The 25,652-nt window shown below is 39.4% G+C and overlaps 2 protein-coding genes across 8 annotated transcripts in view; both read left to right on the top strand.

Moving 5' to 3' along the window:
• The first annotated feature begins 5,652 nt into the window (after positions 1-5,652).
• LOC105026540 (C-X-C chemokine receptor type 2-like) lies at positions 5,653-15,421 on the top strand. Of its 7 annotated transcripts, none has more exons than XM_020054592.3 (5): positions 5,653-5,787; positions 5,928-6,115; positions 11,448-11,761; positions 13,085-13,126; positions 13,938-15,421. In XM_020054592.3, exons 4-5 carry the CDS (start codon positions 13,111-13,113, stop codon positions 15,026-15,028), a joined length of 1,107 nt encoding a protein of 368 aa, XP_019910151.2. In that variant the 5' UTR covers positions 5,653-5,787; positions 5,928-6,115; positions 11,448-11,761; positions 13,085-13,110; the 3' UTR covers positions 15,029-15,421. The 7 variants fall into 7 exon arrangements, with proteins under 7 accessions (XP_019910151.2, XP_019910149.2, XP_019910150.2 ...); XM_020054590.3 differs by having other exon boundaries at positions 5,928-6,107; XM_020054591.3 differs by having other exon boundaries at positions 5,928-6,076.
• Positions 15,422-16,593: 1,172 nt separating this feature from the next.
• spegb (striated muscle enriched protein kinase b) overlaps positions 16,594-25,652 on the top strand; it is an 87,729-nt gene continuing 78,670 nt past the window's right edge. Inside the window, 1 exon segment of the mRNA XM_010898053.5 lies at positions 16,594-17,789. Within this exon segment, the coding sequence (XP_010896355.5) occupies positions 17,363-17,789 (427 nt within the window). The 5' untranslated portion in view covers positions 16,594-17,362.

A 25,652-nucleotide genomic window follows, 5' to 3' on the forward strand; every position in this document is an offset into this window, starting at 1 on the left:
CGTGCTTGACTTTAGAGGAAGGTGGTTTATTGTGGTGTACTGCAATCTCCACTGGCAGTGATAGGAAATGCTGCTTGTTTTGAATCTGTGGTCACTGGGGATTCAATAGGTCTGCAGTTTGGCATTTTAAAACAAGTTGCATGGATGACCATATTTATTACAAGAAATGTTACATATATTATAATGCACATTATAATTAGGGCTGGTTCCAAATGTTGGTACTGAAAAGACTTATCAGCCAGGCTGTATTAGCTCTGCAACTAGTACTAACCAGTGTTGTATAGAAAGCCATTTACCAACACTGCTCTGGTACTACCTAGCTGAACAAATTGGTCCTCGTCGATTTGGCTAGCTACACTAGGTTTACCTGACCAGCCAGCATGTGGTGTTGCTTTGAAGTTGGGTAGCATTTTGTTGAATATAACACAAATCCAACCAATGCAGCTAACATTTTCTTCCAAGAATGGCTGCACAAGGAATTTAACATGCAGGAGAACTAATGTCTGACTGGCTGTGTTAAAGTGAGAACGCGAATCCCACTTCAAAAGCCTCAAACAGGCTTTGTTGAGTTTCATAGCTGAGTTATGAATCCCTTAAAGCATTCGACCACAGTAGCAGCCGAAGATGGTGGTTTTTCAGTGTATGTTTAAACTGCAACATCTGGCCAAGACGTCCGATTACAGCTAGCAATGTGTCGTCTGAACGAATGGTCTTGTGGGTGAATTTTGTCTCTGTGCGTTTCATGCTTGGATATAATTCTAGCCTACTTTTTCTGCTTTACATGGAAGATGCGCATGTTTCGTGGTTCTGGAATGATTTATATGCAGCTCGATCAAAGATCTGTTTGGGAGCCAAATGACAAGTGTTCAGGTCAGTGGTTCCCAAACCCTTTTCATTAACTACCACCTAAAGAATTTTAAGGTGCACTAAGTACCCTTGAAGTACCTATTTTTGAGCATTTTACTAGTTAGCCAATGGTCTCATGAGTCTTCTTGAGTACACCTTGTGGATTAGCCAAGAAGGCCTACCCCCAGGGGTCAACGTACCCCTGGTTGGGAACCACTGATTTAGGTAGACGGAGCCAAGAGCCGACTCACCATGAAGAGATTGTGGCACAGAGTTATGATGACTGGAACATTTTCTGACCCCTGCACTTTCTCCACGTTTTGTTACAGACTGAATTTATTATTGATTGTAAATTGTTTTTTTGGCATCAATCTAAACAAAATACCCCATTAAGACAAAGAGAAAATATTATTTGAAATTCTTGGCCAATTTTTATTTAATTTTTTTCCTTTTATTCAGTAACTTTTCTTGACTCAAATTCAGCTTTGATGCATCCTGTGAATTCAGTTGATAACACATGATTCAAAAAAGCACTCATCTGTCTACAGTATGTTATGTCCCACGCTTCACAGTGTATGTTAATGCAAAACCAAGCCATGAAGTCTGAAGTACTCTCTTTAAACCTTCTGAGACAATAGTGTGGAGTCCTAGATCCAGGTAAGTTTTAAAAAAATTGCTAGATCATTGAAGGTTCCCATGTGCACATAGGGCTCTATCATGAAATGGACGATGTTGGGAATCACGAAGCTTTAGATCTGTTCGTCTGGCTAAACTAATGGGGAAGAAGTGTCTTGGTCAGGGAGGGGACCAAGAACCCAATGGCCACTCTAACAGCTTTGGAGTTTCTAAGCAGAGATGGGAGAACGTGTCAGGACAACCATCTCTGCAGCACTCCATCAATCAGGCCTTTATAGTAGAGTGACTAGATGTAAGACACTCATAAGGGCATATGACAGGCAAAGGAGTGCCTAAGGCAAACGACTAATATAGAATAGCCAATGAAGTAGTTAATATTTTCTGTTTTCTAAAGGCATCATGCAAATGAATTTCTGCAGGACCGATTAATAATATATATACTACCATTTAAAAGTTTGGAGTCATCGAGAAATTTCCTGGATTTTGAAAAAGGACAGTTTTTGTCCATTAAAATAACATCAAATTGATCAGAAATACAGTGTAGACATTACCAGCCGACATCACTCCTGTGTTCCAATGCCATTGGATTTCCAATGGCACGTTTGTTTGCTAATCCAATTTTAGCGTATTAAAAGGGTAATTGATCACTAGAAAAAAAAATTATATCATGTTAGCATTGCTGAAAACTGTTTTGCTGATTAAAGAAACAATAAAACTGGCCTTTAGACTGGTTAGTGTACATTTATGTGCTGTATGTATACATAGTTTACATTTTGCCCTAAATTCATAGCAACTGAAAAAAGTAATTGATAGTTACAGAAATAATAATAACTGTCCTGTTTCTTTTAACAGAAAATTGGTCCAAAGTGAAATGTAAGATATTTTTATTTGTCTGTTTTTAAAGTGACTCCAAAAAAGGTGATCTTCAAGGTTTTGACAATGGTTTGGTGATCACTAGACTGTCCACTGGCCTACTAATTTCCTCAAAAAAGGTGCAGGTGCAGCGGTCTGGACAAATCCACTGAAATTGTGCAAAATGTTCTATACATAAGCATCAGCATTTAAGCATCAATACTATACTCTGGACAGTTACAATCTAAGTCAAGCTATTATTTCATTGCATTTCATCTTAATAGCCTATCAAGTACCTCTGAACAAGGCTCGACATGGAATCAGAAATGTTATACCCACCAGTGTGTCTTTAAAGCTGTGTTACGTGACATGTGAGGTTTGTTCATGGGAACACCATGGCAGGAAATGTGAGGGTGGGAGGCTTGTGTGTAAACACACTGGTCATGACCCAAGAAGTTCCTCAAAAGATCTTTTGAGGAAGATTCGTCTGTGAACGAATGGTCTTGTGGCTAAATGTTGGGAACCAAATTGTGTCAGTAAAAAAAGTAATGATTAGCTTTTTTTCAGACGAATTGGAGAGAGTATTGGGTTGTATGCAAACATTTCCTGTAGCATAATGCCAGGATAAAAAGCAAGTACGATTTTGCCTCTATTTGCGTTTCATACTTGGATATAATTCTAGCCTACCTTTTCTGCTTTACATGGAAGACGCCCACGTTTCGTTGTTCTGGAATTATTTATATGCAGTTTAATCAAAGAGCTGTTTGGGAGCCAAATGACAGAGCGTTTAGTTCAGTGGTTCCCAACCTTTTTCATTAACTACCACCTAAAGAATTTTAAGGTGCGCTAAATACCCTTGAAGTCAATGGTCTCATGAGTCTTCTTGAGTACACCTTGTGGATTAGCCAAGTAGGCCTACCCCCAGGGGTCCACATACCCCTGGTTGGGAACCACTGTTTTAGGTAGACGGAGCCAAGAGCCGACTCACCCTGAAGAGATTGTGGCACAGAGATGTTATGACTGGAACATTTTCTGACCCCTGCACTTTCTCCACATTTTGTTACAGACTGAATTTATAATTGATTGTAAATAGTTTTTATTTGGCATCAATCTTAACAAAATACACCATTATGACAAAGAGAAATTCTTTGCCACTTTTTTTTAAATATTATTTTACTCTGAATTCAGTTGATATCACATGATTTAAAAAGGCACTCATCTGTCTACAGTATGTTATGTCCCACGCTTCACAGTGTATGTTAATGCAAAACCAAGCCATGAAGTCTGAAGTAATCTCTTTAAACCTTCTGAGACAATAGTGTGGAGTCCTAGGTCAAGGTAAGTTTTAAAAAATTGCTAGATCATTGAAAGTTCCCATGTGCACATAGGGCTCTATCATGAAATGGACGATGTTGGGAATCACGAAGACTCTAGATCTGTTTGTCTGGCTAAACTAATGGGGAAGAAGTGTCTTGGTCAGGGAGGGAACCAAGAACCCAATGGCCACTCTAACAGCTTTGTAGTTTCTAAGCAGAGATGGGAGAACGTGTCAGGACAACCATCTCTGCAGCACTCCATCAATCAGGCCTTTATAGTAGAGTGACTAGATGTAAGACACTCATAAAGGGCAAAGGAGTGCCTAAGGCAAACGACTGTAGCGCTCCAGCCCTATACTACTGTTAAAATAGTACTATTCAACTTGCTATTTACCAAGAGGCTGAGCCCCTAGTAAGTTAGCAGTTTGTGACATAAACAACTTTCATGCAAAAGTATAATATTCAGACTTTACCAAACTTAAATGAATGTGTCTGCACATTAGCATAAACACAAAGGAATACAGTGGGCCCACACTCACGCACTCGACTCTCCCAACCCTACGTTGCAGGCCTGATGGGCTACTCCGGTGCGCAGCCACTTAAGTCCCGGTAAGTCTTCGCCAGAGGAACCCTGGGTTTTTTCCCCGGTCCCTACAGGGCGCTATCTGGTTGTGGATTCGCGGAGTCGGTGCTCGTCACAGCTGGCTGAAGCTAGCTAAACTATAGTTCCAACTTCTCCTCGGCTAAACTTCTATGCCTAGCCCAACGGAAAGTAACCCACTAACCCCTTTTGAGTGGTTACTAAATACAAAACAGAAATTAGAACAGCTACATCTGGTAACACACACCTAACTATAACTTATAATAATATAATAATTCAAGTAAAACCTCTCAAAGACAAACTCATCAAAAATCTAATCAACCGCCGAAAATCTCTCCACTCCTCTCTGTCTCTAATCTTCCCTCTTTTTCCCAATCCCACCTCCTACGTCTGTCTCCGTACCTGATCGACAGGGTTTTGACCAATAGTAAATTAAACTATTGTTCCTAATGGAGTGGGTATGCTTAATCTATTTTATAAAAATTAGATCTCCTAACACAAACTATGTAATGAACCTTTTAAACACTTGTATATATAAAAATGTATATATATTTTTATACAACTTATATTAATTTCCATAATACATTTGAAATGGACTATTATCTTTCTATATTCATATTAACTAAAATACTGTTGTTGTTTTTTTGTTGTTGCTTTGTTTGACAAGTAGTAGATAGTACACCTGGCTACACCCTCCCCTGTTTAAAGGTTTAGATGTCCTCATCAAACTTACACCTCCTAGAGAGTTCTTATTCTTCAGACATCAGAAGGTGTTGTGGGTGAACACAACACATCTGGCCCTTGCATGACACCACATAGTGTTACAATGACTTCTCTTTTCTTCTAACACTGCATAGCCCTTCCGCCATGTATAATAGCTACTGGCTGATCAGTAGGTAAGCCCAACTCATCATAACTCAGACGAAGTACAGGTTTTAACTCTCTTCTTGGACGACTTTCACCACTAATCATTTCTTTTTCCACCGAGGCCAAAGGTACTACCTCTTCCTCTCCTAACAGTTGTGGGATTTCGGTATCTGCTGGGTAGGGCATCATCAACTAGGAAGCCAGCCTCCCCTGTCTCGCACAGTGTTCCATCCCACTTATGTTCGGGGTTTCCACCCTGTTCTCCAGGATCCCTCTATAGCGAAGCCTCTGTATCTTGCTTGTGAGCTTCCTGTAGCAGGTAACTCTGTTCACATTCGTTAGAAACTGAACCTTCAGCGAGCCTTACTGGCTCATGAGTCCAAAGAGCTCCGGGCCAGCTTTTAAGTATTTCAGTCAGCATTTCTTTAACCAGGTTGTCATCCTCCGAATCAGAAGTTATTTCTCCACAATCTTCATTATCCGGACTGATTTGACGGTCCTGTCTCTGTTTAATGGATGTTCGTTTCTCTGGTTACATTGTCACATTTGGTCTTCCCTTGTCATCAGGCAATAGGTGATTTTGATGCAATGTCTTCACAACTCCAATCCCTCTCTCTGGCTTCACCCTATATGCGGGAAGATTGGGCATTTTACCGACCACAACATATGGTAAGGCTTTCCATTTATCCTCAAGCTTGTGTTTTCCAGTCAGTCCTAGATAACGAACTAACACTCGATCACCTTCCTCCAATGTCTGGTCTTTCACTCTCTTGTCATGTAATCTCTTGTTTTTCTGGTGATTCTTATAGGCTGCCCCAGATGCAAGCTGATGAGCTTTCTTCAAATCCAATCTCAACCTTGAAATGTACTGCTGGTAGTTTGCTTCTCCTTTACCATCCGGTGACACACCAAAACATAGATCTACCGGGAGTCTGGCTTCCCGCCCAAACATGAGAAAGTATGGGGAGTAACCCGTTGCCTCATTTCTGGTACAGTTGTAAGCATGTACTAACTGACTAATGTTTTGACTCCATTTATGCTTCTTTTCTTAGTTCAGTGCTCCCAACATGGGAGCACTGAACCCATGTCCCAACAGAGTGCGATTGAATCTCTGCGGTTGTGGATCCCCTTCAGGATGATAGGGCGTAGTTCTTGATTTTCGAATTCCCAGCATATGCAGTAAATCTTTAATCAAACGGCTCTCAAAATCCCGCCCTTGGTCCGAATGTATCCGGGCAGGTAGACCATAGTGGACGAAGTGATCTGTGACAACAAATATGTTAGTGGTTCCCCTGGAGTCTGGCTCCAGAGACAATAAATCAATGCATACTAAGTCTAAGGGTCCACTACTAGTTACCTGATTTAACGGGCAAGACATCTGCCGCAGTTCTTTATATATTGTTCGATTTCGCATGACATCTTTGGCCAATAAAAACAGTCTCTAATGAGCTCTGTTGTTTTGTCGACTCCGAAATGTCCCGCTTCATCGTGCATTGACAGTAAAATCAATGAATGATACTTCTGTGGCAGAACAAGTTGTTGCCGTTCGTTGTTTGTGAGTTTCTTTGTTACTCTGTACAACAATCCATCTTTCATCAATAGTTTAGAATTTTCTCTTTGCAAACACACAATCTCAGGATTTTCATCTTTAGACAAAGATGCCAATTTTCCATGTTTGATAGCGTGTTTCACAATTCCAATGGATGGATCAGAATCCTGTGCGCTCAGGAGGTCTTCCTTACTCCACTGCTCCAAATAACCACTCTCCAGGCATGTGGGAAAGGCATAACACTCTGGGATTGCATCTGGAGATACTCCCAACTGCTCCGCATGTTTGTGCTCCCACTTGCTTGCTACGTGCCTGTATGCTGTGGGGGGTTATCTCTGTCCATTCTTTTGTATCCTCCATTGAGAACCAGTTGCAATACAGCGAGTCAGCGTCAATGTTGTTTCTTCCTGGCCGATACTGTATGTTGAAATCGTAAGTGGCCAAAGCAGCAAGCCACCGGTGACCAGCCGCATTGAGCTTTGCGGTGGTTAACACATATGTGAGGGGGTTGTTGTCGGTCCTCAGAGTAAATCTTGCTCCATACAAGTAATCATGTTACTTGTCTACCACCGCCCATTTGAGCGCTAGGAACTCAAGCTGGTGGACGGGGTAATTGTGTTCAGATGGTCTTAACTTTAGACTAGCGAAAGCTACTGATCTCAGTCCCTCCGGGTATTTTTGGTTCAAAACCGCCCCTAGTCCATGAAGACTAACATCTACATGCAGAATGTAGGGCTTGGCGGGGTCGGCAAAGGCTAACACAGGTGCGCTAGTAAGGCATTGGATGGTCTTCTGGAAAGCATCCATGCAGAACTGATCCCATCGCTCACCAAAAGGCTTAGACTCTTTGTAATACTTGCTTTTGACTCTCAGTGCTTTCTTTCCATGCTGAGTGGGAGGATAACCCTTGGTAAGTTCAGTGAGTGGTCTTACAATAGAAGGGTAACTGGCTATAAATCTATAATACCCACAGAAACCAAGAGACCTCAGTGACTTCAGGTCTGTGGGTTGTTTCCACTGAGCTACTGCTTCCAATTTGCGGGGTCTGTAGCAATGCCCTTCTCGGATATTATGTGCCCCACATACTTCACTTGTGGCTGACAAAACTGGCATTTGTCAATTGAGATATATACATATTTATACAACCTATATTCATTTCCATAATACATTTTAAATGGACTATTATCTTTCTATATTCATATTAACTAAAATACTTAGTACACCAGGCTACACAACTAATATAGAATAGTCTATGAAGTAGTTAAGATTTTCTGTTTTCTAAAGGCATCATGCAAATGAATTTCTGCAGGACCGACTAATAATATATATACTACCATTTAAAAGTTTGGAGTCATCGAGAAATTTCCTGGATTTTGAAAAAGGACAGTTTTTGTCCATTAAAATAACATCAAATTGATCAGAAATACAGTGTAGACATTACCAGCCGACATCACTCCTGTGTTCCAATGCCATTGGATTTCCAATGGCACGTTTGTTTGCTAATCCAATTTTAGCGTATTAAAAGGGTAATTGATCACTAGAAAAAAAAAATTATATCATGTTAGCATTGCTGAAAACTGTTTTGCTGATTAAAGAAACAATAAAACTGGCCTTTAGACTGGTTAGTGTACATTTATGTGCTGTATGTATACATAGTTTACATTTTGCACTAAATTCATAGCAACTGAAAAAAGTAATTGATAGTTACAGAAATAATAATAACTGTCCTGTTTCTTTTAACAGAAAATTGGTCCAAAGTGAAATGTAAGATATTTTTATTTGTCTGTTTTTAAAGTGACTCCAAAAAAGGTGATCTTCAAGATTTTGACAATGGTTTGGTGATCACTAGACTGTCCACTGGCCTACTAATTTCCTCAAAAAAGGTGCAGGTGCAGCAGTCTGGACAAATCCACTGAAATTGTGCAAAATGTTCTATACATAAGCATCAGCATTTAAGCATCAGTACTATACTCTGGACAGTTACAATCTAAGTCAAGCTATTATTTCATTGCATTTCATCTTAATAGCCTATCAAGTACCTCTGAACAGGGCTCGACATGGAATCAGAAATGTTATACCCACCAGTGTGTCTTTAAAGCTGTGTTACGTGACACGTGAGGTTTGTTCATGGGAACACCATAGTAGGAAATGTGAGGGTGGGAGGCTTGTGTGTAAACACACTGGTCATGATCCAAGAAGTTCCTCAAAAGATGAGTGAATAACACCAATCACCCACATATGACCCTCTTCAAATTATCTATGATGAACCCGAATCACAAAAATTGTAGGTTCATGCTATTATATATTTCATGCTATGTATTACAACATATAAAGTAACAGGTTTATATTAAAAATATTTAAGGATGGTTTTCCACATGCATATTAAGGCTTTTTTACACACCGCTCAAAAAATGAAGGGAACATGTAATCATCACAGTATAACACCAAGTCAATGAAACCTCAGGGATATCAATTTGTCCAGTCAGGAAGCATAAGCTTTTGTAAATCAATGTCATCAGTTTTAATGCAAATGAAAGTGACAACAGGTGCACTGGAGAGGCAACAGCAAGACAACCCCCAAAAAGGGAATGGTTTTGCCGGCGGTGGCCACAGACAATTGCTCTCTCCTTTTCCTTCCTGATTGATTCTTTAGTTTAGCATTTTGTTAGTGTCCTTGTCTCTACTGGTAGCATTAGGCGGTGCCTGCAGCCCATTCAGGTTGAACAGGTGGTGCACCTCCTCATGGATGGCACATCCATATGTGATGTCGCAAGAAGGTTTTCTGTGTCTCCCAGTACAGTCTCAAGAGAATGCATGAGACTCCAGGAGATGGGCTGTTACACAAGGAGAGCTGGACAGGGTCGTAGAAGGGCATCAACTCAGCAGCAGGACCAGAATCTGCTCCTTTGTTTGAGGAGGTATTAGATGAGTAGGGTAATAACTTTGAATCTTCAGTTAACGTGGTATATCTGTTAAGTTGGAAATGACTTCTCTGACTGGTACCACCTGTGGTCATTTCCACAACATGGTGTTCAGTTTTGGGAAAATCAAACGTTAAGTGCAAGCTGAATATACTTTCCTCTCAATAGCTTTCATGTTGAAATGTATGGTTTTGAAACAAACTTGTAGTGAGGGTAGAGACCTAAAGTCATCCCCCATTGTTAATAATTAGAACAATCTTGGTGTTGATGCATGAATGTGCTGATTTTGGTTTTGACAGGCCGCCACTATTTGGAATAACTTGGACATGCATCAGAGTTGGAAAAATTCCCTAAACTTCAGGAGGTTAATTGAGACATGATGTTTGTGTTGTCACAATGTAGTTTGGCCATTGCCTGTGGAAAAGTTAATTTAGATATATTAATTTGGGAGTAGTTTCACTGAGCAAGACAACTTTGTCAATAGGTTATATGATTATAATTCCTTCCCACGACCGTGGAACATTTGTTGTTTTTGATTTTGTTTGTGGATGTTGTTTTTATCATTTTCACATTAGTTTTTTCTGAATATCCAGTTTGCGACTCTTTACGAATTAAAAAGATACTTAAAAGAGTTACATGAAGAATTGAGTTTTCCTGTTTTTATAGTTATATTAGAAATAGTTATATCAGAAAATCTCTTAAGGCCCTTAGTAGCTAATCAGAGTGTTTGTCTTATTTGGGTTTTTGGAAACTGTTAGTTTGATGTAAAATCTAGCATGGTTATGGTTGAGTAGAATACATCTAACCATTTTGCTATGGTTTTGCTGAGAAAGAACTAATTTGTTGGGATAGTGACTATGAGAATGTGACTGTTCAGTTTGTTTGTCTGATATTTGATTAGATGTAATCATATTAATCTCATGCATTACGGAATAAGTGAGTAAAAAGGTGCAGGGAGCATGTTTGCTAAGTTTTGTTATGTTTTTATTGAAACTGAGAAAGTAATTCTGCATTTTTTCAGCAAATAAGCCAAATTGACACTGGGTTGAGACTTTCTTTAAAGTAGAGATTTTTAAGAGAAAATGTTAACTATTACTTTGAGAGTTTATCTAGTACAGACGAGAGTTGAAGAGTACAAAAAGATGTAAATTGCATCTGGATTCCTTATTTCCCTGTGTAAAAGTGTAAGATATTTATAGATCAAGATTGGGTCACTCACTTTTAATCAAAACCCTCACACCCTGTTTCAGGACAAGGTCTGGGGAGACAGGACAAAAGTGTGTGGGGGGGGGGGTGTGGGGTGTCATGATTTATGACAGGATTACAGAGTGTCTTTGATATGCTAGGAAAAATAAGAAGAGACTTGGAGAATTTCACATAAACAATTCTCAGTTTATCATCTAACTAGATCTCAGTTAATATATATATATTAACTGAGATCTAGTTAGATGATAAACTGAGAATTGTTTATGAACTACTCTTTGAGAGTGATACTTAAACGTAAGCAAACTATCTTAACTGATGATGAGTAAATGGAACAGTAATAGGAAATTGTGTTCTTCTGTTCTTGTAGTTTTTTTATTGATTTGTTGTTAACCCAACTATAGAAAAGAGTGGAATTGTTATTTTTCACTAGCGGAACAGAAGCACCAGAAAGGTTAAGTGTTTCCACCATACTGTTACAGTTTACAACTGTTCAAATCTATTTAGACAAAGGAAGCAGAAAGACATTGGATATTGAAGTTTAAGTGTTTGGTAGGACTGTGTTTTAATGCATTAACAAGCTAATTTAATGGACATATTTCTGATAGTGTACTGTGCAGTTGCAACTAATCTTCACAAGAAAAATTCATTGACAGGTACAGGACACTTGAAAGCAAATCAGCAATAAGACTGGTTGGAGATCAGAGACTGATTTTGGCTTAAAGGACAATTGTGAGGTGGGCTGAGATAAGATGGATCACACACACACGGACTGTACCGCCACTGCAAGCGGATTCTACTCCCGGTGTGCAGTGCGTCTACAGTAATGGCTGGTTCCTGACTAATTCTAGTCCTGGCAACCCCCAACTGACGGGGGGAGGCTAAGGAAAGCTCCAGTTCTGGACAACGTTTGCTGGGGACGGAAGACCAACTGCACGACATCATGCCACGCTGGTTGGGTCCATACCAGGTAAATCTCATCTGCTGTCCAGGTAGCTGAAAGAGGAACCTGGGGTCGATAACACATGCTACCGGAGGGCTTCAGCGTTTAAAAATTAGGCACGGTGAAATTAAGTAAGGCTAAGAATTGTATCCTTGGAGTTTAAGAATACATGTTATTGGGCAGATTGCCATTTTCTGCATCAAATTATTGAAGGTATTAAACCCAATTTTCCATTTATTAAAGTATTTAATCAGATTATTGAAAATATTGAAATAAATTCCGCATTGGTTTCTCTCAAGGGTAAATGTAATGTAATACTATAAAATCACCCTATTATGAACCGCTTAGCATCTTATTTTTATACTTTGTTTCACTTTCAGTCTTACTGTGGTCACATGTGACAGCTGTCTTGAATGACTCAAGGATCTTGAATGACTTGTCTCATGACCTGGCGTGTATGCGTTCGGGCACAGAAAATATTTTAGTTGCATAACAATTTTTTCTAATATTATGTCTGTTGTGCCCTACCTGGATTAGTCCAATATAAACTCTGTTTTATTTACTTACTAAGTAATTTAGGGGTGCTCTTATCCAGAATCTACAGTATAAAGTTCCATACTTGTCCGTAGGAATCAAACCTACAACACTTGCGTTGCAAGTGTCATGCTCTAGGATCATGCTCTACGAAATAAGCTGGACTTTCGTGGTCTGATCATGCTCAGAGCATTTAGATGGAATTCCCCCTCAGGTAGTAAAAAAACTATAATAAACAATTTTAAATGTTTGGTAAAATAGGTTTCTGTTGTGAAGTACCCAAATATGTCTGTTTTATAAAAATCAGAACATCTGATGTCTGTAGAAAAAAAAACAGTGTTCAGTTCATGTTTGTAGAGTTTAGATATAATGTCCATTGGATAGATCAAATATAAAGGAATTTAACTATTTAAAATACATACTTATTGTAGAAATCGATCACTATAATTAATTAAATGAAGCAATATAATATCCATGTCTCTATTATTTAAATACTGCATGGTTGGTTGAACTTAAAAAGTGAATCACACTGATCTTTTCCAGAGCCTGCAGATTTCCTTTAATATGAATGGTATCTATACACCAGGCACTGTACAACATAAATAGCACTTTTGAAATAAAATCTTATAAACATTGGAGCTTGTTGTGAACTATTCCCTTAAGTTTGTTATTGAAGGGTAAAGCTTGTCACATCATTTACAGTAATTCTAGTTTCAAAAATTTGCTGTGTGTGTGTGTGTGTGTGTCTGTGTCTGTGTCTGTGTCTGTGTCTGTGTGGAATGGGGATGTATTATTCTTGCAACTCTCTTTTGACAGACAACAGTTCATCCATCAAGTGAGATATGATCAACATGACTTGTAAGTGCTTTAGTTCATTCCTATGGCACACGCACACATTTTTAGTGTACATTTTGCTTTGTACTTATCTGGGCATATTGCTGTGTGGTATCTGATGTCAGAATAATTTGGAAAAAAAGTTGTAGCCATTGTCCTGACACTGAATTAACTTTTTAATTAATGCTGTAGAATAAGGATGATGCTCATAGAACTTTCTCAGGCATTTTAATGTCTTGTACAGTGCATTTGGAATGCAATCAGACCCTGTAACTTTTTCAAAATGTTGTCATGTTACAGGCTATTATAATAAATCTACACAATACCTTATAATGGCAAAGCAAAATTATAAAGAACAGAGTTCATACACAATTTCACTGCTAGAATGACCAATAATTGATGGCATTTATCTATGTAGGTATATGTGTGTGGGTGTGTGTTTGTGTGTGTATATAATGTGTGTGTGTGTGTGTGTGTGTGTATAAATTAAGAGACCACTGCAACTTTTTCTTCCCTTTCCAAATACAGTCGAAAAGGAAGGTTTTGAGTGAGGAACAGAAGGGTTAAAATTAAGAGACCAATGCAAATTTAATGCTTCTGTTCCTCACTCAAAACTTTACTTTTCCACTTTTTCGGAAAGGAAATAAAAAGGTGCAGTGGTCTCTTAATTTTTTCTGTAGATATATATATATATATATATATATATATATATATATATACCTTACAACCTTATATATATATAGGTTTTATTGGACATGTATGAGTAAGTGGACAGATAAATTGAATGTGTGGGAAAATGTTTATCAATAAATCTTTTTGTATATCTTTTTTTCAGACCCAAATATTTCCTATCAATTCATTATTGATGATTTTGCTGATTTTTACAATGAATTAAACTACAGTGACTTAAACACAACGTATGAGTTGGACAAAAGTACCCTAACGTGCCAGGCTGCCCCCGTCTCCTCATTTGTGATCATGGTGGTATGTGCCTTCTACATCTTAGTCTTCCTCTTGGCCATCCCTGGGAACCTGTTAGTGGGGCTAGTGATCAGCTCAAGCAAGCAGCCGTTGTCTCCCTCCGACTTATACCTCCTCCACCTGGCAGTGGCCGACATCCTGCTGGCTCTCACCCTACCATTCTGGGCCACCTCTGTGACTGTTGGCTGGGTATTCGGCGACCCCATGTGCAAACTTGTCAGCATCTTCCTGGAGGTCAGCTTCTACACAAGCATCCTGTTTTTGGCATGTATTAGCGTGGACCGCTACCTGGTGATTGTATGTGCCAAGGAGACATCCAGGGCTGCTCGTCGACGATTAGTAAGCTGGGGCGCCTGCGTTGCAGTTTGGTTCATGGGTTGCCTGCTGTCCCTGCCCGGGTTCTTCAACGGAGCCTTCATACCGGATGGCGAGAAGGTAACAACATGCTCCGAGGTTTATACAGTGGGGGACCCTGAAAATTGGAAGCTAGCCACACGGGGGCTCCGGCACATTTTAGGATTTCTTCTGCCATTGACCATTATGTTGGGGTGCTATGGGGTGACGCTGGCTCGACTCTTGCGAACCCGGGGCAGCTTCCAGAGGCAGAAGGCTATGAGGGTGATTGTGGCAGTGGTGGTAGCTTTTCTGCTGTGCTGGACACCCTATCACCTGGCGGTGATGGCAGACACCCTACTCCAAGCGAAGCTGGTGAAGGACGAATGCCAGGAGAGGAGGGCAGTGCACAAAGCCCTATTCGCCACCCAGAGTCTAGCACTGCTTCATAGCTGTGTAAACCCGGTTCTGTATGCTTTTGTTGGTGAGAAGTTCAGGATTAAGCTACTTCAGATGCTCCGGAAAGCAGGGGTGATGGAACCGCGAGCGTCTGTGGCCAGGGCGAGTCGATCCACCTCTCAGACTTCGGAGGCCACCTCTATGTTCATGTGATCACAAAGGGTTTTCCCCTGGTTGTTACTTATGGCACAGGATGTGGACTCACAAGTGCTGTGTGCATGTACAGGAATACAGTTTCACAACTGACCACACGAATGTCAACAATCTGGTATTTTAAAACTCTGGTTTTATTATTATACCTTTATTTTTACAGGCAAGTCATTAAGAACACGTTCTTATTTACAATGGCGGCCTGACAAGTGGAATAACCACTTAGAGGAAAAGGGGAAGTAGAGTTAAAATGACAACAAACATTATAGATACTTACAAGTTAGCAATTACATAAATACAATTGCAAACTCAACACAGTAGACAACAGACCACTTTAACCAGGTGTGTGTATATAGAATTGATAAATAGCTCTACATAGAACTATTTGCTCAAAAAAAAAAAAAAAAAAAAATCTATTTGTGTATTATTATAGATTTTTCCTTTTTCTTTTCCCTTTCCTTCCCAATCCCTTTTTTTTTTATTTTTATCTTTTTCTTTCCTTCCTTTCCCCTTTTCTCTTCTTTCCCCTTTCCTTTCTCCTTCCCCCCTTTGGTATGTCATATTCCTGTGGATGACCGCATTTGTCTATACATGTATTATTTTTGTAGGGGAAGTCACGCTTTCGATCTTCTGCATATTTATGGAAACAAACATTGTTAGATAAATAATACTTTTAAAAATACCCTTTTAAGGCATTTGTATGCTTAGCTTAGATTGACAAGAAAGTTTCTGCTGAACAGCTGTCCTCTGGATTTAAATCAATGCTGCATTAGTACATGTTGGCCAGAGCCAAATCTTAATGTATATATTTATATGTACCTGTATCTGATTCTGATAAATGCACTTTGATAGGGGTAATCCAATTCATTAGCAACTTGTTACTGTGTTGAAGGTGAATGTGGCAGAAAGCTATGAAGAAATTTGATGTTTTTGCTCATTCCACTATGTAGAACATTTCAGTGGAGATGGACTTCAGGTAAAACAGTAAGGTAAAAACATAATCTAGGAAGAGGTAGAGGGCCATTTAGAGGCTCTTACCACTTGTTGCTTTCCTCCTCTTCCTCTAGTATAACTGTTGAAACTCTTCAACATAGCCTAGTAGTACATTCAAAGCATAGTTTATTAAAACTGAATAAGATTGAGAAATGCATGCATAGCATATACAAGCAATTATTGATATCTTTGGATTGATACCTAACCCTAACCCTAACCAAACATGGTTTAAATTGTAGTATTACAGTCTGTCTGCTTGTTACACTTGTATTTAATACTATTTAAATAAACTGGATACCTTTGTTTATACTCAACAGATTTTATTGTGAATGTTACTGCTGTCTACAGTACATTTCTGAGATTTCCTTTGTTTTGGCCCTGTGGCCTGTGAGCTTCTGAATTTGACCTACAAATCAAATGCAATCAACCCCTTCCCCCGTGGTCACTGTGGCATTGTCCAACATGCTCTGGAGAATACATGGTTGGTCAAAAATGACAAGAGGCGGGAGCTAAGGGGAACGGCAGGCATATCAGCATGCAGCTGTCATTTTGATGCTTTCTAGTTCTGTGGCGGTCACTGCCTCTAAGGACTTGCCTGGCAGAGCTGGGGTGAGATCATGAGTGAGAAAGCTTAGCTCTTTTGGGACAGAAGGCAGAGTGATTTTGGTGTGACTGAGCGTGGTGCATAACTAACTGGAAATAAGACATGTTCGTTAGAAAAATCTAATCCTAAAGGTCAAATTGCAAAGGGAATAGGCTTTAACTTATTCTCAACGTGTTCAAGCCAAAGACTGGCTCAAGAGGGCTAAGAAGCACAAGAAACCAACCAGGAAACAGGCAGAGACCAGCAATTTCCAAAAGGCAATACTGGGAGCTGTTAAAGCAACATGATACTGTGGGTCTTGTCCTAAAAATACTGCTGGGTAGGAGTGCATGTACTAGGTGTATCTGATTGCTAGGTAATGATACATTTGTTTTTCCTTTTTTCCCCAATTGGACTTCAAAAGCTGTGTAAAAAAATGTGCAAGCTTGGATACTTTGACGGTAATCCAATCCAATTTAATTAACGTTCATTGGCTTTATGATGTTGATAGCAGAAGACACATGGGTGTTCTTAGCAATACACAAGCCAATTCAAAATACCTTAAAATGTTAAGATATCTTTGAAAGTTAAACAATTGTTAGAATAATCAACATTTTATAGATGGAAACCTACTTGTAACCAGCTCTCAAATCACTCCAGGTCAACTATCTAGTAACTAAAGAAATTAAAGTGCCTAGGAACCATTGGGACACATTTTAAATACACAATTAATGCTATTATAAGAAATCAGCATTGTGACAATGAAGAAGACCGAGATACAAATGACCCTGAAGAAGGGTGCGGATGAGGGAATGCGCAGCGTCCCAAGCCCAATCATCCCACCAAAACGGGCCAAAGCCAACCCTAACCACGGCCAGCCGGCCCCGGACTCGGTCGCCTATGCGTTCCCCTCCCAGACCCCTCCGATTTTTGTACGCAAAATGAGGAACGCTGCTGTGGGGACAGGCTGTGACATCCGCCTGAAAGTGGCGGTGGCTGGAGACCCGCAGCCATCCCTCTACTGGTACCACAACGACGACCTGCTGAATATGGATAACCAGGAATACGGGGGACTCTGGATCAGGGACTGCAAGCCCAGTGATGCCGGCCTCTACACCTGCATCGCCAACAACTACCTTGGGGAGGCGCGAAGTAGCGCTGTGCTTGCCGTCCTGGACCTGGGAGAAGGTAGGCCTAGTAAAGAAATATGGTGAATCGTATTATGTTTTTTGTTAAAAGCTATAAGTTCTTAAAATGTCTTCAAATAATTTCTACCCAAAACATGTACACCCTTTACCAATCTAGGGCATTTTTGGAGTCATGCTTTGCCGTTCCCCCAAACACAACCCCCCAACCTTTAGCACACAACCTATAGCACACAACCACTTGTTTACACTAACACAGACAGCAACACATACTATGAACACAAGCCATTCACACAAATAAGTATTGATTTAATAATAAGTAACACACTTATTTTCAACTATTTAAGTTGTATACCTAAAGAAAATACATAGTGGTTTTTCAGCTGCCCCTCAACTAAAAGAGATTACACCAAATACCAAAATGTTTTTACGGGAAGTTACAAAGGGTACTTCTAGAGAGACAGCTGAAGAACACTCCTGGGGAAAATATTCTGAGATTATATAATTGACCTATATCATTATATTGTATCAAAACAAAACATTTTACATACTGAATTTCTCAATGTCCCAAATAATTTGAAATAAATTGCATTATCCATCCTTTAAGTCATGATATAGCATTAGATTTTTTTGTTTGCGCTAAAACTGCTACACCTGAGACACACTAACTCACAGTAACAATGTGACAATTTTCTCTCTGGAGAGATAGTCCAAAAGGCTTGTGATGTACTTGTAATGGTGGATTTTAGGAAAGTGTTAAACAACACTTATTTACAGCCTGCAGTTACAATGTATTATGATGCAATTATAATAATTTTTACTGTTGACTATATTACCCGTTTATAACCCCTTTATAGTGTTATTGTAGTGAACCTGGCTAACAAACCATTTGGAGTCAGTTGAAATGTTGATTCAGAGACATGACATCACCATGCTTAGAGCAAATCCAGCATTATGGACATGAAATTAAATAGGAATTCATCTTTTGGTTCCACGTAAATGTTGACACGGACACGGTCTTGAATTGAAGGAAAAAGGTTAAAAAAAAGAACACAACAGGACTATTACAGATTTTAAAAAATCCCATGTGGAATCATACTGATAATGTTTACTTGTGGATAATTGTGACTACAAAAACAAGCTCTGCAAGCTCTTTCTATTACATATTATTTGACAATTGGTCACCAACATTCAAAGATCATGAACTTTCCTACATACACCTGCAAAAAAAAAGTCTGAACTCCAGTTGTACTGTGGTTATGTGCATTATTAGCCCAGGTTACCCGGTTTCACCCCGACTAAATCTTAGCGCTTTTTTCATGCCGACAGCAGTGGTAGAAATGAGTTAGATGGACTTTTGGTTGCTTTGGATTGTGTTTCTTAGCTGTTTTAGGTTGATAAAGTAGTAGTCTACTAATGAATTGACCTGTCTATAAGGTTGAATAGAATTATGATTGTTGCATGGCTATGTCTTGTTTAATTTCTTAGCTAAACACATTTTACACAAAAGATCCAAATATCTAAAATCGATGTTCAAGTACACACTAGTCTGGCATAGTCTTAATTGTGAAATCGCTTAGATGTCATGTCGACAGAGCTTGACGAGGCTATGCACTCATTAATATAAACTAAAAATAAAATAAAACTGCTCTATGACTGTTGATGACATCATTAGCCTTAGACAGTCCAGCCTCCTTCTGTTAGGTTGGGCCTAAATATGCATCCATCCTAGTTCCTGAAATTGTTCTGAAAAGTACAATTTGGTTCATATCAGGGTGACAATGTGAAAAGGGCTTGCTGCTTGGTTTTAAAAGCAACAAAATGCCTAAATATGCATAAGCCCTTGTCTTTTGGTTTGAAGCCTGGCCCTATTGTTATATCATATATCAACGCATACGGTGCAGGCTGAAAAAAAGTATGCACCACATCAGAGGAGTTACTAAGATCTCCTGTTCACAATACAGATGATTTTATTGCCCGTATCATATTCTATTTTCTAGGCAGTCATTTTAACAGTTGAAGTTGTTTATGCGGAACAAGAATTCAATGAAACGTTATTATACCTCCTGCCTCGCTCTTGTGATTGTATTACATAATGTGTGACTCGAGTTTCGTGGCTTTGTATGGAAACTACAGAATGTAATTCAAATGTCACATTTGAATTACACTCCGTCCCTACTGCGACAAAGTTATTTTACTCTGCACTTCAGTCCATGACTGTGCCTAGCCCACAGCTGTCCTATCAGTCATTGGGGCAGCCTTAACCCTCTCCCTCTCTTTCTGTCCCCGTCACTGACAACCACCTATTTATACCTAGGAATGTGCCAGGCCTCAGATTTTTGTGATGTTAATGGGCCACAGTCTCTCCAATTACACAGGAAGACATCACAGTTAATAATAGCACCACCCTCTGGGTTCTATTATCAGAACCTGAGTCTGAATGGACAGAGAATGAGCCAACTTTGATTTCAAACCTACGCAGCCTCTCCAAACAACACTAACCAACATCAACGCCCTATTTCTGCCGATGGCGTTTCTATATTTTGAAGATGCCCACTCGGCACCGTGGGCATCCACTATCAGCCTACAAGAGGGAATTTGATTTTAGTTGGTGAGGGTTGGGATGACCGAGGAGCATAAATTCAAAGCACTTTTAAATTTGGCTTTGATAGCTGTTGGCTCACTCCTATCATTATAACATAATCAGTCTCAAAAACCATACCCTAGACCTCAGTGACTAGGATTTAGTTTCAATAGTGGACTCCTTTGGCAACTTTGAGGGAGACAAGCCTGAATGTCATTATTCGAATCCAAAGACAGCAGGCAAAACATTTAAAGTGGTTTAATAATCCTGGATCTAGGTTAACTAGCAAGTTCTTAGATATCAAAGCAGAGAGAGCAGAAGACAGACATGCTAGTATTTGATCAAATGCATAACTTCAGAACTGTGGCTGAGGTAGAAAGCTAGCTAGTAAAAATGTGTATCCATTGGCCAATTCTCATGCTTGCACTCTCCTCTTGTATCTCTTGTTTTATATAATTCTTTACATATTTTCCTACTTCATTTGACAAGTAGGAAATTATATGGACAAAGATTTTGGTGGAAGATCAGTGGGCTGGATTGAAACAAGCAATATACGCATTGACTCACACTATTGGATCACTCTACACCCCATTACCGCTCTCTGCCTCTTTCTTTCTCGTCCTCTCTCTCTTTCTCCCTCTACAAAATTGGAACTTCAGTTGTTGTCGCCAATAGATAGGCCCTGGCAAGGTTTCAATTCTCTTGAATATTTTCCCCTCCATGTCACCTTTTTTTATGTCCACCAATCTGAGAGGACTTGACAGGTGTGTCTAATAAAATAACGTGGTGGAAATCCCCTATGCCGTTATGACATTTGTCCAGTTCTAGTGACGTGAAGTTAGGGGGGAAAAGTTATACTGTTTACTGTTTCAAGCAGGAGGAAGAGCCAAATGTTAATCTGGAAGATACTTGTACCTTGTACGGGCGGGCCCTTCTGTATGGACACAGAACCAAGAAATTGTATTCCTTAACATTATGTTGAATGGGTTAAAACTGAGTTACTACTAGCAATATGAATCAGGCAGAAGACATTTTGAACAGTTAGTCTGGCTTACACTTATACCTGACTGCTGGGAAGGGTATTTTGATATTGATATTTTGATCCGCAAAAGGCACTGAAAATGAAAGGGATGCACACTGCTGGTTAAAACTGAACAAATCATTATATATATTTTACCTATATATAAGTCATGCAAATTGATGAGAAGCTTGCAGAGTTGAGCATACAAATAGCTTTTGAAAATGAATCAGTCAACATTTTCAATAATTTTCTGAGCTAATATTGTACTTACAATAGGCTCCTGTCCATACCAGTGAGTCATGTGGGTCGTGTCAGCCAGACTAATGGATAATATGTAGAACAAATTTCTGACATTGCTCTTTAAAGGTATCATTTAGGACCTTTCTCTATACAGTTAGATGCACTGACTAGCAGACCCTAATCTCTTTTCTAACTAATTCATTTATAGTATTTGATTGATAATGTAATTTTTTTAATTCATAATATTTAATCCCCACACCCATTTTTGCAATTGTCCTCCTGAATGAAATCTATTCATACGTACAAACATGCATACATCCATATGTACGTCAGAAGCAAAACAAAACTGGCTCCATTTTGAATGTTTGGCCAGATTGTGCCAATATAAAATATGATTTGATGGTTTAAGTGTCTGCCTTTGAACACCCATTAAGTGTCCTAGGTCTGAAAGGTTCACCTGGGGCACTTCATCATTCATCAGAAATGTATTTTCAGCTGAAATGTCTCACCTTGCAAACAAATCATTGGTTTAGAAGACAAACTGTGAGTGACATCTGATTGTCACCTATTAAAACAGAGAGCCATGCACCCCATCCCCAAACAACATGCTGCACACCAAAACCGTGTTTTGATTGGGATTGTAATTGGTGGTGATATAGTATGACCTAGAGAAGATGTTTTAAAACAGTCGGTTTTTGGAAAAGCGTGGAATTTTGATGGGATGATCATGTGACTGGAATGCACCATTAAACTGTCCTTGATGATATGGGAAGATGAACAAAGCATTTGAAGTGGATTTAAGGTGTACAGCTGTGTCACTGTTACCAGAGGTTCTTGACGTGGTATACTGAGTGTCCAGGGGATCCACAGAAGACAATGAAAATGGGCTAAGAACCATCCAAGGTTGATGGATAAGATGTTGGACAGGGATGCCTTGTCTTTAGCAACTCTGGTAGGTTGATTGGTGGTGGCTGGCATGGTAATACGCTCTCCTCCCACTGATTTGCATCATCTGTGGATTAGATTAGAAAACAACATGACCTCTTTTAAAACAACATGACCTCTTTTGATCAATTAACAATCTCTAGGTAGGGTTTGGCAAATAAACGAATAACAATCAGTCAAAGATATACACTACATTTGATTCAATTCATTCTTAATGACCAAACATTGATGCTATAACTGGCACATGTTTATATATCTTGATTGGTTTGATTTAATTTGGCACACATGCTCAGGGATTTGAGTCCCCACAATATACCTCAGGCTATCCTTACTTGTATTTCTGATTTGCATAAGGTTGGCATTATAGTAATCAACTTTATATATGTTAGCCAAACACAATATCAGAAACACAACTGACCGGATTTTCTCAAAAATATCAGACTAATTGGCAAAATTAGACTAATTGGCCACAGCATCTTTTTCTGGTGGCTGCAGTGTTCATCTGAGTACTTGATTCACAGTTTGTTTTTTAGGTTGTGTCAAGTGTTCAGTGACTGAAGATACAGCTGATACAGTACATGACTGTATTACAATAATAGCTAGGACTGAGGTGTGAAAAACAAATCTGCGGCAGAAGCCAAACTGCAAATCCTAGACTCCTATTTGTATAGCTTCTGACTTCACACGGTCACCATGGCATGGCATTCTAAGTTGCCCACAAATTGCCCTGCATGTTAAATTAAACTTCCAGTCCTTATCCCATCTATTTCTTAATAATATTATTTCAAGCTTTTTGTTCTGAATTACAATTAGTCTACACAAATGTAGAAACGTCCCCTAATCCTGGTTAGGTCATTCTAGATTTCATGCATAATTCTGGCAACTGTGGAGTTGCAGGATGTGGGGCAAGTTATTGGATTTTCACCACTGAAAATGAAACATTTGAATCACAATTCACATGACTAATTTCTCGGCTATACCTCTATGAAAGTGTGCAAAGAGGTTTATAGGCATAGTCCTTATTGGACCTTCAGATTTGCTACAGTATGTACTTTTTATGTACTAAATTGAGAATGCTTACTCTGAATAAACATTATAAAACAAAAGTATTTATCTTACAAAACAGGGATAAAGACATGGATTAATACAAAAAATTTGATTCTTTGAATACCAAAATCAAATCATTTAATCATTTTAAATGGTGTGTGTAATTACATTTTTAATGGCCTGACTACAGTGATCCTGGTGCTACTGATCAAAATTGTATGCAGGCAGCAACAAATCTACAGCATCAATACACATCCTGTGAATAGCTATATTTCAGTAGGAAATATAGCTCTATGTGTATAAAACACGTTTGGAATGATTTATGACATTTTTGCATCTGTGAGCTACAAGTACAAGAGGATCAAAACTATTGTAAATGCTTTACAATGCCATTACTCTTTCATTGAAGATGTTGTTCAACCCCTTTTCAAGGGGCAATATGTATGATTTTCACAGTAATAAATACAAGCATAAATTACTAGAAGACATCTGCAGTTAATGTTTTAAAACAAAATTTACAAAATTGTTTAAACTTTAATAGTATTCCGGTTAAATTTGTTAAGGGAAGAGGAGGATGGAACTAGTTGTCTTAATGTTTAAATTCAGTCTTGTTAACCCCTAGGATTCTACACAGTACCCCTTTAAGTTGACCCTAGCAAGAGACTTTAGTTTATCAGGTTATATAACTGTTCTGTGTAATTTGTTCTTTGTGGTAAAATGACTCTGCTTTAGGGGCATTTGCACGTGTCGTGCTTTCTGAGACCAGTTCATGTGACATGAGGCAACATGGTTGTGGCATCCGAAGCCAGTCTGCACAAGGGGAGAGGGTGGGAGATTTCTATCCCACTGCCCGGATTCCACAGCACATAAAAGTGGGACAGACAAGGAGAGGGAAAGAAGGGCGACAAAAAGTTTGACCCTTTTTTTAACACCACATAAACAACAAATTGTTTCTACTAAATATTGTTATACTGTGGAAGAAAATACAATTACTCTTAAAAAATAAAATGTGTCGGTTGAATAAGTAGTGTTAGTTGGATAGGAATGCAGAGGCAGCATTTCTTACGCACGACGCTCTTCCACGCTGCGATATTAAGATCCTGGTCAATGACAACGACAAGTCATCCTACAGGGAGGAGGTCAAGCGCCTGGCGGCATGGTGTGCTGATATTCAACCTGGCCCTCAACGCAAAGAAAACCAAGGACCTCATAGTGGATTACAATAAGTCTAAAGGCTGCAGTCACACCCCAGTTCTCATCGATGGCACTGAGGTGGAGCTTGTCCAGCTTCAAATTCCTGGGTGTCCATATCTCCGAGGAGCTCTCCTGGACCCTCAACGCCTCAGCCCTGGTCAAAAAGATGCAGCAGCATCTGTACTTTTTGAGGAGGCTGAAGAAAGCCTGTCTGCCCTCCAGGATCCTTGTGAACTTTTAACGCTGCACTATCGAGAGCATTCTGACAAACTGCGCCACAGTGTGGCTTAGCGGCTGCTACGCCCTGCATCACTGGTGCTAAGCTTCTCGCCATCGTAGAGCTCCTGCACACGCAGTGTCTGCGCAGGGCACACAGGATTATCAGGGACCCTTCACATCCATGCCATGTTTGCCCTCCTACCATCAGGCAGGTGGTACAGGTCTCTTCGGTCCCGCACCAGCAGGCTCAGGAACACTTTCTTCCCATCTAGTGTAATGCTGCTGAACTCTGTGACTTCCCATCACTAACTATGCCCACCCTCTGCACAAGTTCACGTGTCATTGCTGCTATTCCTGTATTTCATTTGCACAGGCCGACATACACCTTAACCCTGGCCTCACTGCACATTGCACATTTAGAACTGCCACTTGCATTTTCAATTGTTTTATACACATCTAGCTTGGGAACCTCATTGCTGCTGTCCTTGCAATTCAGTTGCACATACTACTCTACTCCTTCTATTTGCCTCGATTGCAAATTCAGAATGCCATTAAGAATTGCCACAACTATTTATCTCATTTGTAAACCTGTACGTTGTGGAAAATGTTTCTCAGTCTGGTATAACAGTTGATTATTTCAAGTTTAATTATGTGGA

Source organism: Esox lucius, chromosome 16, assembly GCF_011004845.1.
Source record: "Esox lucius isolate fEsoLuc1 chromosome 16, fEsoLuc1.pri, whole genome shotgun sequence".
Lineage (NCBI taxonomy): Eukaryota > Metazoa > Chordata > Actinopteri > Esociformes > Esocidae > Esox > Esox lucius.